The sequence below is a fragment of the Peromyscus leucopus genome, chromosome 9 (assembly GCF_004664715.2).
Source record: "Peromyscus leucopus breed LL Stock chromosome 9, UCI_PerLeu_2.1, whole genome shotgun sequence".
In the NCBI taxonomy this organism is placed as follows: Eukaryota; Metazoa; Chordata; class Mammalia; order Rodentia; family Cricetidae; genus Peromyscus; species Peromyscus leucopus.
The window spans coordinates 112,551,664-112,570,975 of NC_051070.1; the positions used below are offsets into that span (position 1 = coordinate 112,551,664).

Sequence of the window (19,312 nt, forward strand, 5' to 3'; positions counted from 1 at the left end):
ATGAGTCACTAACCGTCACAGCACAGTACTGAGAAATCCCCGCATTGTGTAACTTGTGTCCAGACTGCCACAGTCCTAATCTATCTTATGACAAAAAGTAACAATTAATGGAGGTGTTATCATAACCCACTGCTCAAGGGAAAAAGACATGCTATGTCCATGCATGCTGGAGAGGCCTCTTCAACATGGCAGAGCATGCCCTCCAAAAGGGAAGCTGACAGAGGACTCAGAGTCATAGCATGCATTACCAAGCTAGTATGAACCTCCCTTCCCTGCAGGGCTTCCCTGATCATGAGTGGGTGGCTCCATTTAGCTTCATCCCTCCAGGTGGCCCAGGAGCCACTCTTACAGAAAGTGCCATTTGATCACTACACATAGCAGTCCTCAGACCCTAGAATTTCAGAGATGGAAAGGACTGTCCCCCACTACAAGCCTCTCTTCCCATAGATGGGAAAGCAGAAGCTGTTAATGACAGAACTCATTTGTTCAAGACCACTCAGCTCATTTGAAATGATAGCTACGCTAGATGCCAGCCCCACTGCCTGCTTGTGTTCATTCCTCCCTGCTAGAATGGCACAGGCCTCAAGGAGCTGGAACAAGAGCCATTTCACTCACTACCATCACCAAGACTCAATTTACTCGTCTGTAAATGGCTTCAAAGACAAGAGAAACCTCATGAAGTCTGTTGATAGTATCAAACAGGTCAGTGTGTTCCCAGTGACTTGGTCAACTGGACTGGTGTTGAATGCCTCTGTGTGCTAAGAATAATGAAGTTAGGTCAGCAAGTCTAGAGACCAGCCATGGCTGTCGGTGATGTTTGTCCATCAAGAGTACAGCATGCGTGCTGTTGACTAGTTGCTCCATATCTGGTGGAGAACAGAATGGATACTCACTCAAGACTACAGAACTCAGCCCCCCACTGCTCTGAGTATACCTTCCCAAAGGCTGCCTGGACCAAGAACCATTGACCTATCAATAACAGGATACAAAGGGCAGCTCTCCAACCTCAGATAGAATCGATTCTCTCCTAATGACTACTCTAACACCAGGCAATGGCAGGGGTCTCTACTGTGACCACATTGTAGTCTGAATTCCCCCTGTGCTCCAATCTGCTCCCACCTCCCTAGAGCACTCCAGCAAAGACCCTGCATGCTACTCTCAGAGTTGTGCTCTCTGTGAGAACTCCACATCATCCTTGGCCTAGTCCATTGCTCAGCAAAAAGTAGCATTTGCCAAACAGTCCATACTCATTTTCTATATAAAAAAAATTATGAGATTTTTTATGGGCAACATTCTTTATGGGTGAAGAAAAATGGTAGAGAAAAAAAATACTGAAATCAATTTTTGTTGTCATTGAGTCCTAAACACTGTAGGCTAAACTGACAGCCATTATCTCCACCACCAACTTACCACTCCTTGAGTTACTCTGTCTTTAAAGACAAGAGGCATGGGAAATGATAGCAGATCCCAATTTTAAAGTATGGATAAAGTTCCGGGCATGGCGGCACACACATGGACTCCCAGCACTCGGAAGGCTGAAGCAGGAAGAGCTCAGGGCCAATCTTGGCTACAAGGCAAAATCTTATCTCAAAACAAAAAGATCAAAATAAAAGGACAAAAGGATAAGCTTCAGCTTACTAGAAGGGTTATTTCTTGTCATCTGAGACGGCTGGCGTAAAATCCAGTGCTGAGAGACACTGTGTTCTAGAGTTTTAATCATTTACAATCCTACACAGTGCAGACACATCCACAGAGCCAATGAGGGGCACAGATGGCATTAGGCATGCCAAAGCCTAGGATGCAGAGTTCTCTCTGCCAAAAACTCCCTCTAGGCTCTCGGGAAGGTTCCAGATTTTTGCTGGACTCTACTTCACTCACCAGCAAAACAAGAAGCTTACATTTTTTTTTAAAAGGTCTGAGGTCCTTTCTAGTAAGAAAAACTCACGCTCGCTTAACCCTGCAGGGTCCGCCCCCCCCCCCCCCCCCGGGCAACATAAATAAGTAAGATGTGGAGGTAAAGTGTAACAGCAGAGAAGATGTTAAGTGTCGTAAATTCACGTTACCCAGTCTGCAAACATGAATTACAGGAGAGACTATTAAATGAATGGGAACAGATTTTATAGCTATATTTTCCTCTTGCAAGGTTTCCAGATAAATCATTGCCTATGGCACTGACTGTCATTTCCTTAACCTGGAGTGTTCGGATGCATAGCTTAGAGATGGCGTGGACAAGCTACAAGTCAAAGGTAACGTTCTTTAGAAATTAACCATGTCTAGGTCTGTGCCTTGGGTCATGACATGCTGACACACCCGCATCTGTTAGGAAGTGGGTGTGGCATCAGGGTGACACACACTGTGATTTGCAGGTCCCTCCAGCCCCCAACTTCTGGTAAGCAAGAAATGTCTAAGGGCAAAGCTGCCCTAATTACCCTGGCCAGGCAGAGCAGGTTTAAGTGGATTGGTGTTTTGGAAGCACGCTGAACTCCAGTGCCCCCTAGAGGTGGTATGAACAGCATCCCTGTGAGTTACATAAACTCTACCATGGAGAAAATGAAAAGGCTTGCCATTAGAATTTTTTCTTCTTTTATCCCCTTGCCTTTCAAGTCTGGGTTCTTCAGCAATGCCTCCATTTATCTACTACAGAAGTAGTTGGGTCCATGCAGAATACAGAAGTAAATAGGTGTTCTCAACACACACCTTTGCTTTGATTGTCGACTCATTATGTAGCCCTGGGTGACCTACAACTTGCTACATAGATCAGCCTGACCTTGAACTCAGAGCTTCACCTGCCTCTGCCTCCCACGTGCTGGGTTTAAAGGTGTGTGCCACAATGCCTGGCTTGTAAGCATATGTCATTACCATCCCATATCTCAGTGGGTTTTCCAGTACAATTTCTGGTTCAGGTTTTTTGCCCGAGGAAACACTGTTTTCAGCTTGGCTTCCTTGTTTATAAAATGAAGACAGTCACACTTGCTCCCAGCCCTCAATGGCCATGGGAGAACACTTAAGAATATGCATGGGGAAAAAAAGCCACAATCTGGTCAAGGTGGGTAGCTGTTCTGTTACTGATGACATGGAATACCAGCAGTGACTTTAACAAACATTTAAAAAAAAAATGCTGTCTGCTGATTATAGCCCAAACTCCAGGAGCTGATTTTTAGAGTAAACCTGTCAGGTCAAAGTTTGGAGTAAAGAGAAGCAAGGCAGTCTGTACAGAGCCAGGCTCCTCTGAACTCTGGAGAGGAGCACACTTTGGAAAGGCTTGCCATCTTTCAGCCCTGGAGCCCCAGGAGGGTGGCCACCTTTCCCTTAGGCATCATAGTTCAGGAACCCCAAGGTGCAAAAACGAGATAACATCTTGGAGAGATGCACATAAAGACATGAGCTGCCCTTGGAATGAACAAGAGACTATCACCTCCCCTGAGCAAGAGTCCTCTGTTCCTGCCCTACATCTTGTCTTTCTAGCAGACTATACCTCTTCCAATGATGATTTCATGTGACAAATACATTGAATCTCATTATGCATGATCCCTAGCTTTTAGCAAACAAACATTCCCTTTACCAAGAACTGCCAAAGAGCCACTCGTGGAATGAAATCTGAAAACCCCACAGAAAAGAGGGAGCCCCTCTATCTCCAGGGGGGTAATTTAGTAGGTAGATTAGGCGATACTTGATTAAGAATAAACCTCTCTCTTCTATGGATATATACAGTGTTTGTACAGAGGGGCTGAATGAAGTGGAGGATTAGGTCACAAATCCACAGGAAAAAGCAGGGGACTTTTTTCTCAGAAGAAATATGCAAGTTGCTCCACATTTGGAAAACAGTCATACTTTATGGGGAGGAAAGGGAAAACTGAGACGTACACACACACACCAGCTTTATTTATGGGGTCTCACTTGGCTGAGAACTGGGCAGTCCAAAGACCCTGAGCAAGGCGTTTGACACCCAACAGTCTGGTTACTAATAAGAGCCATGATTTGGACTCAAGGCTACCAGAAACTGATTGTCAAATGAGATTTTTTCAAGATTGCCTATACAGAACAAGTCATTTGAACCTCATGGGGATTACAGGGTGAAAGAAGACAAGTGTCAAAATAAATCTGAGAGAGAGAGAGAGAAAGAGAGAGAGATAGAGAGATAGAGAGAGAGAGAGAGAGAGAGAGAGAGAGAGAGAGAGAGAGCATTTCTGTAGAAACCCTCAGTACAACCCCCGCGTCCACCCCTGCAAGCCAGCTGGCCATGTCTTCTGCAGGCAAACAAGTACTTGAACACTTCTCATCATCTGAAACCATGAACAGCTCAGGTCAGCAACGTGAGGAGATCTACCCACAAATCAAGGGGACACCCCAAGTTCTATGCACCTCTATACAGTGAGACAGAAAAGTGCAAAACGAGCAAAACACCTCCAACAGGTTTAAAGATGATGTTAAATTCTAATGAAAGTTGGAACAGATGTGGATTCTCTTTTCAAGCTGAGTTGGGATGACCTTTCTCATCTTTCCATATGTTGAAAAAGATAGCTGAAATGAAACCTCCCTCAGTCACCTCGCACCATGCCGACCAAACAGCCGTGAAAAACTAGGCACTTGATAAATGCATGTTGACAATGATGAATCTCTGAGCACTGGCTGGTCAGGTTTCTTCTAATGGCAGTGCTTAGCTAAGTGTGCCATAACGTGAGAACATAGATCATCGTTAGAGGAACAATTTTAAGCTCGGGGAATTGAAAGAGAAATGAATTTAAGTCAGTAACTTGGAGAGATGCACATAAAGACATGAGGCTTAAAAATGTTGCTTAATATATGCATACCACTCTGAAGAAACAACTTAGCGAGCTTGGGAATGCCATAATGAACTGTATGTTCACCGAAAGCTATGCATTTGGGGGTTTTATGTTTCGTACACTTCCTCTGCTGGTGGATTCCAACTCTAATTGGAAGAACAAAGTTAAATAAAGTCCCCCGGGAGGAAATATGGACATACACATTTACTTAATTGAAATGATTTCTAGAGATTTTGTGACCTATTTGCTTTGTTTGTTTGTTTCAGTTTTTAGAATTCTACAAGAACAAGAATAAATGGGAACATTCACTCACTTTTTAAATGAATCACAGTGGGGTTTAATCACTGGTAGAGAAGAAACTTTACAGTTCCCTGGGAACCTATAATTTGGAAACGGAAGCACACCAGAACAGACCTTAGTTTTCAGGCAATAAATTGAAGAGAACTCTGCAGACACACAACAGAAAGGGAGCATAAAATATTGGCTTGTGTGTTTCTTAGGATGTTCGTTCATTAACTCGATAAGCTGCACGGGAGAAGGCGAAGCCAAAACCTACAAAGATGTCCACCGGGACTTCAAATTGGCATGTTTGTTCAGCAAGAAATGAGCGGTGGGTTGGGGGAGCATCCCACTCTGGTAAGGACAATTTAGTGTGAATCTCAAGAAAGATGCCTTGTTGAAAAGTCTCCATATGGGTTCTGACGAGACATACAGAAGCCCAAAGCCCCAAAGGCCCAACATAAATATCGTGCTTCCATAATCTGTGTCCTGGGAAACGTTCTACAGAATTAAATAAGAAAATCACAGACATTCACATCCACCTTCGTACAGTTCAACATTAACTTGAATAATGTGTTAATATTTCTTCCTTGTTGTTCCAAAGATGCTTTATTGGAAATGTCCATTGACTAAGGCCATACTCTGATTCTGTATGGCTCAAAAAAGATGAAACAGTCATCAAGTATCTGATGGGTGATAGTCCCCAAGGCCACCATCTCCTGCATGCATCAGGGATGGCAGGGCTCATTCCCAGTCTTCATATAGAGGTAGGAGGAGCAAGGACTGAGTCTCTGTTTTAGTTCAGGCCACAAAGGACCTGTATTTGAATACTCTCTTGGCTACTTCATAGCTCTTCAGCCTTACCTCTTGTCCATGAGCATGCATAATCATATATGAAGTTGAATCAAGAACCCATTCTTCCTGCTGATTATGAGTGATCTTCTTGGAGAAACAAGGACTTTTCAGACAAAAAGAACACCTCCAGACAAATACTAAACTACCACCCCTCTTCAGTGAAGACAATAAGTTTGGTAAGGTCCAGTCTGAGTATTGTTTAATACCAAGAGAATCCAGTGGGATAGAGTATAGGCTGGGAAACAGATCATAAACCAATGTGCAAGTCACATACAGATATGCAAACTCCCAGGTTTCACATAAAAATTCACACTGATGACTTACCTTGTGCAGGTCCCACAAGCCAATACTCAGTTTAGTTAGAGCAGGGCTCACTGGAGTTTAGTGACATGCTCCTTAGATAAGGCATGCATTCCTGAATGCCTTACAATCCCCCCACCCCGCAATTATATGCACAATTATATACATCAAGGCTAACTTCAGCTGAAATCTTTCATCACACTCACACTGTTGCTTTTCTTAAAATTTAGAAATAGTTCTCCAAAATTTGTCTTAACATACCTAAGGGTAGCCTTGGTTCTTCAGTCTTCCTGGTATCTGCCCCTTCCTTAAGCAGAGTATGTTCTCTGATCCTCAATTCAGCCATATGCCTTGCTTTGACCAATGAACTGAGGTGGAAAAAACCCTCTAGATGAGGCCTATTTCTTCTCCAAGTTTGCTCACTCCCCTCTGTCTCTGCTGCCGTCAGAGACTAGTTTTCCTGGTCGCTGACACCTCTCAGCCTGAGACTCATAAGGAATACACACACGGAACAGCTGTCCCTACAAATGCACAATGAGTAGAACAGAGGCCCAGCAGCTGCTCTCCTGGAGCAGCAAAGACTCTTAGTCAGCATGCGAATACTGAACTATGAGTTCTTTAAAGCCCTGAGTCTGGAGACGATTGTTACAAGGCATTTACTAACTGATACATCTCTATCAAAAATATAAGAAACTCTGAAGGAACCAGACATCGTCATAGTTTCCCAACATACAAACCCATTTCTTGTGTGTGTTACTAACCTAGACCCTGGAGGCAGGTGCCATTCTTGCCGTGAGGTGATGATAAGAAACAAAGAAAGCCACATGTCACATCCAACTTTGATCTAAAGCAAGGGTTCTCAACCTTCCCAATGCTATGACCCTTTAATACAGTTCATGATGTTGTGGTGACCCCCAACCATAAAATTATTTTTGTTGCTACTTCATAACTGTAATTTTGTGACTGTTAGGAATCATAATGTAAATATATGATATGCAGGATATCTGATATATGATGCTTGTGAAAGGGTCATTCAACCCCAAAGGAGTCATGACCCAGAGGCTGAGAACTACTGACCTAGAGGCTCCAATTTTTACCTATTATCATTATATCCTGTAGGGATAAGAGGAAGCCCTGAGTGAGTGAATTCCTGAGTGACTGTGTTGTTGACATAGGCACAGTCATGTGAAGGACTGCATGGCCTCAGGCTCAGAAGGATGACAAAGCTTTCCTCTGGAGATCAAACGTGAGTGTTGACAGCATGTACAGAAAATATTCAGCATAGTGTTATTCTCCTGAATATTCATGGCCTGGAGACTACTCCCCTACAGATACTACTCTTGCCGAGATTAACTAAACCTGTCTTCTTGATCTAACTGTGTACCATAAGCCATGCCTCCTTGTTTATCTGTACTTAATAACCCCACCTCCTTGTCCAGCTGTATGCAGTAATATTGGCACCCTACTCAGCTCTGTATAATAAACACGCCGAGCTTCCAGGATGCTGCAATTTCTCCAGCAGAGAGCCCAGGACACCAGATCCCAGCTATCTGTCCATGTGTCCATCGGTCTATCTTCATTCATTAGACAACCCAGTTAGATTCAACCCTGGGGCCATTCTGGACACAGTAATGTCTTTGTTTAAACAATTAACAAAATGGTAACTCTTTAACTTGGTCATTTATTTTTATATATCTGTTTCAGCTCAGCATAGTCTCTGTCTGTCTCTGTCTGTCTCCTTCTCTGTGACTGTGTGTGTGTGTGTGTGTGTGTGTGTGTGTGTGTTTTCCACTTCCTCCTTTCTTCCTTCTAACAGAGTGTCACTACATAGACACTCTATAGACCAGACTGGGGACTATGTAGTCTTCCTGTCTCAGTGTCCTAGTGTGAGGATTACAGTCATACCTGCTCCCCAAGCCTGGCTTTGAGTCTTAGTTGAAGCCTCTTCCAGAAGCTATTTCTATTAGAGAAATGTGCTCCTAATCTATTTCTAGATACCACATCTAGCTGGTTGGGGAAAATAGAGGCATCAATCATCACAAACCACCAGTGCAGAACAAATCAAATTAGCCAGTGCCAAACTTTCAACCACACCCTAACCAACCAAACAAACCAAATCCTGGTTGACACTTAAAGACTAACATATGAACAGAAAGTACTTGAAAGAACACTAATATTAAAAATGAAGAGCATCTAGAAAATTCTGTTCTCAGAAGGCAGCAATTACTGCATCTCAGCACATCTGCTGAACGATTCAGGCGAGGGGGAGATTCACTCCCTATTAACCTCAACCAGAGACACTTCCATCTAAATTAATTGTGACTACTTTTTATTGCATTTCAAATGTTATCCTTTATTTGGGGTGGTCAGGAATGCAACTGAGCAATTCCAGACCATGTTATCTTTTATGAACTGGTCTACGAGGTAGTTATCAAGGCCCCTTAAGAAAATACTGCTATACAAAAGTTCATGGGCCAAAACAAGACATTAATTTCCATAACTAGATGTGTCCTAAGGAAAGAACAAATTGCTACACAGAGAAAAGAAAAATGTTGACGCTCAATGAAAACCAGAGCACAACTATGTAAACACCCTGCACATAACATGCAACTCTTTATTGTTTAAGTGTTTGTGTGTCCATGTGCACGCATGTGTACATAAGACATGGCAGCCTGCAGGAGTTGGTCATTTTCTTTCCCTGTGTGGGTTTCAGGAGCCTACCTCGGGTTGTCAGGTTCAGCAGCAAGTGCGCCTACTCTCTGAGCCATCCCTCTGGCCCAAGGCAACTCTTTTTTGATGATTTCTCATCTTTTCTTGTTATTTTAAAAACAGTCAATTATCAGCATTTGCTCTGAGCACAGCCTGTGCAGGGAACGATCCTGAGCTCTTTATAAGCTCTGACTCAGCCCTAACAGTGCTCTAAAGCAGAAGCAATCATTCCTGCTTTTCAGATGAGGAGACCAAGGCTTTGGGAAGATAAGTGGTCCTTTTAGTAATACTCGGGCCATATATTTTGAAGCGTGGAATGAAATCCAGAGCCCATTATGGAATGACAACAATAATTCCCTCAATGGAAACTCTCGCTCCAAAGCACATGGTGCTTTAGAGTTTATGCTCAGACTGTACCTCGCTCTGCCAGCCCGTCAGCTTTTCTGATGGTTCCTATGCCATGCCTGGAGGGTTGTCCCTATTGCTCACTTCTCCCATCTCAGTGCACTGAGGACAAAGTCCGCGTGACCCATGAAGACCCTGCCATTTCACGGTTCCCTGCCATCCCGATTCTGCAGAATTCTCATCTGAGCCGAGCAGGCTTCAGTTAAGTCCTAGGCCTGCTGCCTGCTCGCTAGAAGTCTGCTGCTTTCATCCTCAGAGCTTCCTTCTCATACACAACATGGGGCTATGATCATTCAGCTACCACATATGAAAAGAGAATTATTTTCCCCAAACCCCTTTAGTTAGTAGGACTTATTTCCATCCCGTGTGTTGTTACCTGCTCCCCCTTTTAGTTGAGGGATCTAGGTGAGACTCAGCATTTCTCCTGGTCTCCAGGTAAATGAACAACCTGATCACGGCCTGCCAACATGCATGCCCTCTCCTTGAATGCTTGCTATAGCTACTAGATAGCCACTCTCCTCCTTCTGAGGGACTGTGTTCCACAAAGGCAAACTGGCTTCTGGCCATCACCTATATAAGGACTTCCTAAGAGTTAAGCCAAGGGATTCAGGAGGACGGAGTAGAGAGCACAGCATCCCTGTAGGAGATGGGAGCAGAGAGCAGAGCACCCCTGAAGGAGGACGGAGCAGAGAGCACAGCACCCCTGTAGGAGACGGGAGCAGAGAGCAGAGCACCCCTGCAGGAGGACGGAGCAGAGGCTGGCACTGCTGTTGGGATATCTGAATCCAATCAGGCTGTAGCTGCAAGGGGGCCTTTGCAGTTCATTTAACCAAAAGACTTCCTGTTTTCTTAGTTAAAACAAAGTTGTGCTCCCATGATTCACACTTAAGAGCCCTGTAGTCAGGTAGCATGCAGTGTAAATGGGGTAACAGCTAACAGACAGAAGGCAGCTTCGCCTGGAATACTGAAGCAGTCAATGAAAGACACCTACCACTTCCATGTTCCTCTACATTTATTTGTGGAAGACACGAGGACCTGGAGTCCTTCAGAATCTGGCTGTGATTTCCAGTTACAACATGTAAAATTACCAACATTGTTATGAGGAATAAATGTTGAGAGAAATAAAATTTTAAAGCACGACACATTAAAAAAAAACTAAGGTATTCTTCAAACTTTAGTTACTATCTCATTCTTTAGACTGTGATCTACTATCTGTGACAGAAAAACACTAAAATCTGAAATCTTGAACATGACCTGTCAGGAGTACTGAGGAAGCTATGTGCACAATTCAGCTAGCACCCATACTAAAGTGGGCCCAGAAGCCAAGAAGGCCCACGGCTGGTTGTGTTCTCAAGTCTAGACCAAGCATCTATGCAAAGGACATTGACCAGAACTAGCACCACAAAGTCGCCGAGGACACAGAGACAAAGTAACTAACAGGAACTGAGAAACCTCCATCTGGGAGATTTTCCTTGTACTCTTTCTTTGGGATAATTATTCATTTCTCTTTTGGTCAATTAAAAGGATGAACTATGAGTACACACTAAAATTATCTACTTCTATCTCCAAGGAGGAAACTAATATATAACTGCAGAAAGACACTAACTAATAAGCAGAATTTAACATGAACTCAGGCCAAGTTGCACTCCAATTGCTCTGTTTAAAGACAGGACTGGAGTAAATAAGAGCACTTCAAAGCCAATGTCCTCTTTCAGCTTGAATGTTTTATTGAGCACACAGGGAGAGCTCTGTTCCAACGCAACACAGGGATGGTTAATGAGGAGAAATTGGTGTTTTGGTCCATCAGTTGCTTTCTTAGGTAAGAATATCACTGAGAGATAACTGTATCCACTCTATTCACTGAGAAGACAGAATAATGATCTATCTTGGAGCCTTGCTTTTTGTAAACTGCGATCAGAGGAATGCATCCGAACGCCTTTATGATAATGACATGCATTCCCTTCCACCGACCCCCACACAACTTAAACACAGCTCCAGACAGACTCTACTTGCGAGCCATGTAATTGCAGGCCTTACCTTTTTTAAGGTGAGATACAGGAAGGAAGAGCCTCTGTGCAGCATTTCCAGGATTTTCCAAACTCAACTCTTCTTGAACACCATTCCAGAAATGATGCTTTCTACCAGGAAAGACTTTTTGAACTCCCTGAGAATATCCAGTTAGTGCGGACTCAGGGCCAGGTACAGCCCACCATTGCTGTGCACATATCCCTGCAGCATTGGTTACAGCAGCAGACAGCCCGTCTCTGAACATCTAGGTAGCAAGGAGCCAAACATGGACTTACCTGCAAATGCTGAGAGTTGTCGGCCAGGCTGTCTTCTCGCCGGCGGACTTCCTCTAATAACTGGGCATTCTTCTTCTTCTCCAGCTGCTGGTTGTGCTTGAGGTTAGCCACCTTCTTGTTCTGGTCTTTCATGTGCCTGAGAAAAGCCACCACAGCACAGTTACCTTCAGCCACAGGGAAGGACTGCGTTGTCACAACAGATCCAAGATGGGCTGAGTACAGAACGGCCCGGCACAGCTTAGGAAAGCCAGGGGTTCAGAGGGGCCTACATTTATTCAACCACAAGACTGTGGGTGCTGAGCACCACACAAAGGGCAGGGGTCAAGATGGGGCTGGGGTGTCAATGGCGAATGAGACAAGTGTAATTTTCATTCTTAAGGAGCGGTAAGCCCAGAGGGAAGACAAGTACTAAGAGACACCAATTGGGGTTTCCTCAAGCTGAAGGAAGTAAACAGCATGCCGTAAGAGATGGTGGTGTGCATACATGGACAGACAGTGCATGGAAGGAGATGGATTTAGACACTGCGGCCAGGGAAAGGTTTCCAAAGCAGATCAAAGAATTCAACCAGGAGGAGCACCCCAGATAGAAGCTCCCGGACAGGGTAGCTCCCCAGGTAGAAAGACACCTGTAATACGAGACAGAAGAAACTTGACTGCAGGGAAAGCAGAAGGGCTACAGAGACTCGATGGGTGGAAGTGAAGTGGGGTAAGAGCTAGGACTCCAAAGGCCAGTGGGCGGGGCACATAGCATCCAGTGGTCTGTGACGCCACTTTTATTTTCTTCTAAGTAGCTACTGGTCTCATTAGTTTTGCTCTTGTGGATCTTGTTCTTTTTCTGAAATCATAATCCATTACTTTGACTTTAAAATCACAACCTAGAGTTTCTGGTCAAATACATGGCTAACACATGGCTCAAAGTAGGATTTTGGCTAAATATACTGTTGTACAAGGACCTGGTACTTAGGGCAAAAGTTTTTAATGGGTCTGTAGGACGCCAAACCCTGGCAGCGTAAAGTGTCAAGATGGTAAAAGACAAAGGCTAAAGGATGGGTTAGGATTACAAATGGGAATTACAGGTTTAACACAGACAACTCCGCCAGCAGCATTGAGTGAAACGTTTCACAGATGCAGGCAGTCATGTCCACAGCAGCTGTTACGAATCTAATCTAACACAAAGGGGGCAGGAAAGCGGCACCAGGGGCTGGGGATCAGGGACATGAAGAGGAGGCTGAAGAGTTCATCCTTGGCATCCTTTCTAATCCCTTCACCCCCGACCTCAGCACTCCTGCAGCAGCCACTGGGACTGAGCCCTGGCTCCCGAGGAGACCAGCATTCTGAGGAGTGAGAAGAGAAAGAGAACTAGAAGACAAACAGCAAAAAACATCAGACTGGAACACTGCAAAAGCCGACGAAGACCGCGCTCCACCAGCCCTTCTTCCTTTAATCCTCACAGAGCGCTGTACGCTCCTCCTTCCCTCAACTCCAGGGGAAGTGTCACGCAGTAAACTTGGAGCTCACCAATTTGGCTAGACTAGTTGTCCAACAAGCCCCAGGGAGCCGACTGTCTCTGCATTTCCAGCTTGTAGAACACAGGTAGACATCACTACACCTTCTCCCCCTTTCCACCCCCCTTATAGGTGCTGGAGATCGGAACTCAGGTCCTTGTGCTTATTTAGCAAGCACTCTGCCAACAGAGGGGCTTCCAAAGCCTGTGAATGCTTAACTGGGGAACACTCTCAAAGAATAATACATTTTATACTAACGCATACCATTAAATAGAGCCAACTGCCGAAACCCCTACCCAAATACACACAAATAAAATAGAGTATGGCGGCAAATGTTTGCATGAAGAACTCGTCCAGCATTCTCTGAGTGATCCAAACACAAAGGATCCATTTTTGTGAATATGACATTAGATAGATAGATAGATAGATAGATAGATAGATAGACAGATAGATAGATAGATAGATAGACAGATAGACAGACAGGCACGTAGAGTGCCAGAGTCCAGGTCCATGCATCTTTCTAAGTTTTTCTGCTTATCAAGTGCGTGGCTGAGCAAAACGAAGATCTGAATTCTGTGACTGTGGTGCAGGACTCTCTTCAGCACTTTCAGCCATTTCCTCAAACAAATGCAGGAGTTGACAAGAGAAAAATTAGATTTTAGGCAGTGCTGTTTAAGATATGGGCCGATCAGATAGGAAGGAGCCAGGTGATAAGAATGGATGGCAGGTGTCCATGTGACTATCAACAGCTACACACCCAGTATTCATCTTCCCTGGAGAAGTACAGTGACTTTCACACACATTTCTAGAAGCTGAACTTGCTTCTGAGTTGCTATGAAAACTAATAAGGAAGGGAAAGATTTCTCTTCAGAGACAGGAAGGAAGCAAAGAGTGGTAGTGGTTGCTTGGGGTCAGTGGATCTTCAGGTAGGAAAGGACTCTTCACTCAAGTGTCCCTCGAGGAAGCCTGTTCAAATGGTAACTGGGAAGTCACCCACTGGGTGTTGGGAGTTGGGAGATGTTGCAAGCCTAGGTCCCACGGCTAAGCCATGGGGTCTGTTCTGCACAGATCAGTGGTGTTCGGCGACTGCATAGCCACTGTGAGCTTTCCTAGGACACTTGCAGTTTCCCATGACCACATCTACAAGAAGCCTGAGGGCCCCCACATCTTCCCACCTGCAGAAGCAGGTCCACACCAAATAAATCAAGGTGCTGAACTCACTCCAGCCTTTCGCTCTCTCTAATGTTTGGACGGCAGGTTCTACAGGGGTGGAGAACCCACACTCTCTTTCTACCCTCTCTGAGGAAAATGCCATTTGTGTTCTTCCCTCACTCCCACCCACTGGGAAGCTCTGCAATTCCATGGGGCTCATTTAAGGAGTTTTGAGCTCCAAGGACTTGCCATTCAAAATGTATCTAAGATTCAAATTAAAAAATAAGGAGAGACTGGAGAGATGGCAGGGCAGTAAAGAGCTCTTGCAATCATGAGGACTGGAGTTTGGACCCCCAGCACTCACATAATAAGCTAGGCATCTCATGCATGCTATAACTCTAACTCCAAAGGGGCACTGAAGACGGGGCTTGCTGGGGCTTGCTAGCTTCCAGCCTAGTCCAGAAAATGCAGGCACAAGGTTCAGGGAAAGAGAACAGGCAGAAAGTGATACACAAGGACACTTAACGTCTCTCCTGGCCTCTGTGCCCCCTTCCACACACACACACACACACACACACAAAGAAGCTCACAAAAGCACTTGCACACAAACATAGTACACTAATGAAAACACTTTTACCAAAATATAGAAATGGAAATTTGAAAACTTTCACTTGTCCATTTAGAAAAAAATTGATTAAAGAATTGAGTCTATTAATAGTATGGGGATCACACTAGCTAAAAGATTAAGGCCAGATGAAAAACTTTCAAGACATTATAAACAGGCAAAGAAGGTAGCAGGATGGTATGTACAATCTTAATTATTTGTGAAAATATAAAGCCATTTTGGACACACACAAACATAAATGGGAATTTCTGGAAATCTTACACTGGTCTACTACACTTGCTACTAAACTACTGGGAAAGAAAAACAAAACAGTGGGAATGGGATTGGGGGAAAGGGAATGTGTGTGCGCATGCATGTAAGAGTACATGCAAGAAATGCACTGACAGACATTGGACATAAAAGGCATAAAGCAATGACTTCTGACCAATCAAAAGACAGAGCATTGCCACCCCCAGTTGAGGAGTCAGTATTCTAACTTCTACATAAATGGAGTCACTCCACCCCTTCTTGAACTTCACAGACACTGTACTGTGTGTGATCTTTGTGTCTGGAATTTTCACTGGGCATGGAATTATCAGAGTCGTCCATATCTTTTTGCATAGGTCTGTGTATGTGGTAAGCTTAAGTGTATGAGTGTTTGCACATGGGTGTGTGTGCTCACATGTCCATGATTGTAAATGCACGTAGAGCCCTGAGACTGATTTTAGGAGTCTTCCTCAATCGCCCTCTACCTTATTCATTGAGACAGAATCCCTTGTATGAACCAAAAGCTTGCCCACACAGCTAATGCAGCTAGCCATGTTGCTCTAAGTAATTCCATTTCTGCCCTCCCAGTGCTGGAATCACAGGCAGGTTGTCATGCCCAGACATCATTCATATGAATGCTGAGGATCTGAACTCAGAACCCTGTACTTGCCTGGTAAGTGCTTCACCTGCTGAATGTCTCCTCGGTGTGCAAACAAATTTGTGTGTTTGTGTGGGTTCATTCCTTCTTCTATCAGGTAGTATTCTGTTATCTGAATATTACTACAGTTCAATTGGTCACTTCTTATTAATGGATAATTAGACCATCTAAACCATTTTACCCTTATGAATAAAGTGGCCATAAACCTGTCTCATACCAGACTTTTGTGGAAATACACTTTCATTTCCTTTGGATAAACAATCCAATGCATATTTAACTAGGAATGAAAACTGGCCCAATCCCCGTGCAAGTCCATGTCTAGAGTCCATAAATCGGCATTTTAAGTGTATCTGCATTGCACTGGTTAAAAACATTATCTTTAAAGCCAGATTTTCTGGGATGTCATCAGAAGTTTCCCACTTTCTAGTTGGGGCAGATACTCAACCTCTCTGTGCCCCAGGTTCTTCACATAAGAAATGGGACTCCTAATTGTATCTAACTCGAAGGTGACCGTGAGGAGTCGATGAGTCAGTCCAGGAAAAATGCTTAAAACAGATCCCGGCATGTTCCTTCTCTGCTCACCTCTCAGCTGACAAGAAAAACGTAATCACATCTTGTGTCTTAGTTCCCACACATGGTGAGTACGGTGCCTGCCTCCCACAGTGGGCTGTGGAAGGCATCAGTGGGTGCCTTTGGTTCCGTGCTAAGCTTCACTGGTACCATCTTTCTAATGAGTTACATGCCTGGCTGCTTATCCTGATGGCAACACTGTGGAAGGTCACTACAAGCATGGGTGGTTAAGTGAAGAAGACACTGAGGTCACTCCACATGTAGACCGGGACACCACACACACACACACACACACACACACACACACAAAATGGAAGCCACCAGTCTATATTATATGCAGAATTTCTGATAATAAAAGGTTTTACTTTTAACCACTGAGATGATCCCACCTTCTTGGAGTTTGTAACTACCATTGAGTACTTTAGCACAGTGTAAATTTGAGAGAGAAACCATAAACATCCTAAGGATATTCTTACAGCAATTACAAAGGTGCTATGTTGTAGGCAGGATCACTGCGACTGAAGCTCCTTGAATGGCCCTGTCCTCCCAGCAAAGATCCACAAAATAAGTGAAGATCTGAGGATGGGGCTAGATCTGGCAGCCTCACAAGATCAACTCTTTTGGTCACAAGTTTGGTAATAGTCCCCTGCTGAAGTCCTTGTCAAACCCATGAGCAGACATCCAAGCCCACCTCTCCAAACTTTCTGACTTGGCTTCTCTCTCATATTTTTCCTCCTCACATGCCTCCTCCATGGTGTTTGGGGTTACCCAAGAACCCAGAGACAAGGCCATCAGATACAGCACAGAATGCTAATGCATCTTTAAAAGGCAGCTCATGTCTCTTGACAGGCCAGCACGCCACCCCAGAACCAGATAACATAGCTAAAGAGAGAAGTCATTGAAGGGAGGGAGGCTCAGATCAGAAAGCTTGAGAAATGAAGCTTCCCAGAGGCAAAGGATTCCTCAGCTTTCTGTCTGCTACATCGTCCTTCTAGAAAACTTTACTGGGTAAGATGGCACCAACAGGCAATTCTTAACTCGGCCCTGGAGATGGCTGAACCATTCCAGATCATGTGTGTTAAGAAGCAGTAAGAAGCCCCAGACTACGATTCTTTCCATTTTCATATCAAAGGATCTCCTAAGAGGCCTATGACCTTGTCCAAGCTATTTTACTAGGAAATTGGGATATTCAATTTCCTAGGACTAAGGCTGTTAGGACAGCAACTGGCGCTCAGTGAATGCTTTATAAACATCATCCAGATTACTCTGCTCATCCTCTTCTGCAGAGCACATACTCCTCTGGTAGCCCTCACCCTTGACCTTCCCACCCAAGCCAGGAAGACTCTGGGAAGAGGCTACATGACAGGAGGTAGTCATGATTCATGAGCAAAAGATCTCTTTCCTGTAGGCATTTTGCTCTGAGGAAGACTCTGAAGGGCAGCCTTCCTTCAGGCATTCTCCTTCATGCTAACACTGCAGAACCCTTCTCCACCAAAATGTGGTAGAGTGCCACCCCAAATATGGATAGAACCCAGTGACACAGGGCAGAGCTGAAGCTAAAGAGAGATGCTGAGAGCCCTTTTAGGAAGGATATTGGAGCTGGAGAGGGGAGAGAGCCAATGTGAGAGCTGGTACCTCTAGTTCCCTCCTCAGGGAACACCATGGGAACATATTAGTGTGCCACCATAGGATAGTCAAGCTTATTATTTACCCACTAAGGACTCAGTGTTCAAGCCACGACCGTCTAACAAAAGAAGGCTCTTCTGAGCACGGGAACCACACACAGCTATAAGGGATGCAGGATTAACTAACGGTCTTGGCTCCTCCTGTCGAGTTATGGGAACTCAGAAAACATAGGCTGAAGAGGGCAGCCTTGGGGTGGCGCTTTGCTTGTCTCACTGCTAACCACTACAGGTGTCCTATTTTACATCACCCTCACCTGGACCGGACCACAGGCCCTGGCCTCTCAGCCCACAGGTGGAAGCAATTCCCCTTCAGGATGACCCAAAGCAGAGTCCTCTGCCATCCTTACCTGCTTAGCAAGTATATGTCAGGGTACTGTGGCTCCACATATTCCCTGGGGCCCCTTGGTCCTTGTCTCAGAGCCAAGAGTGCAGAAGAGCCAGTGAGATGGGACCTTTTCCTCCATCAGTTCCACCACCATGACAGGTCAAACCACCATCGCTTCCTGCCAGGCACACCATGTCCTTCTTGCCTCTCTACTCCCCCTACTCAAGCTCCTCACCCACTTCCTTTTTAAAGGTCTTTAACAGTTTCATGCATGTATTAATACGTACAGAATTTAGTCCCTCTCCCTTCGCCCTCTCTCATTTCCTGCTCCTTCCTCTCAACAAAACCTCCCCCTCATCTCACCTCTGTCTCTCCCCGCTGTGTGTGTGTGTGTGTGTGTGTGTGTGTGTGAGAGAGAGAGAGAGAGAGAGAGAGAGAGAGAGAGAGAGAGAGCGCATCTGTGTCTCTGTGTCCCACTGAGCATGATTATAGTTGCTTGTATAGCAGAGTCAAAAGGCTATTATTGGAGTATAGAAACTCTTCAGTAGCGTGGGCACTGAAGAAAATGATATTCCCTCCCTAACAACAATTATCTCCTAATCGGGAGGGGTGGGGCCTCATGGAATCCTTTCCCATCCATGAAGGAATTTTGACAGGGAGAGGGAGAAGGGAGGCGACACAGAGAGAGAACATGAATATGCCTTGCTTTCTCATTTCCTCCCTTCAGTTCACCTGGGTCCATAGCCTAAAGGATGGTCAGGTCTTTCCTCCTTAGCTAATCCTCTCTGGAAATTTCCCCAAGACACACCGGGGACAGGGTGGTGCTTTACTGATGGACAAGAGGCCTTTTAATCTACTCAAACTGACAAGACTAGTTATCGTTAGACTAGATACTTAGCCGAAAATTGTTT

At 44.7% G+C, this 19,312-nt stretch overlaps 1 protein-coding gene across 25 annotated transcripts in view; it reads right to left on the reverse strand.

Annotated features, from left to right (window-relative positions):
- Erc2 (ELKS/RAB6-interacting/CAST family member 2) overlaps window positions 1–19,312 on the reverse strand; it is an 893,602-nt gene that overhangs the window by 390,892 nt on the left and 483,398 nt on the right. For all 25 annotated transcript variants that reach the window (XR_003735931.2, XR_003735930.2, XM_028882471.1 and 22 more), the window contains one exon: window positions 11,636–11,771. Coding sequence is in view for 23 of the 25 variants with exons in the window: in XM_028882471.1 (XP_028738304.1) it covers window positions 11,636–11,771 (136 nt within the window). In the remaining 2 variants the exon portion in view is untranslated. The remainder of the gene's footprint in view (window positions 1–11,635; window positions 11,772–19,312) is intronic.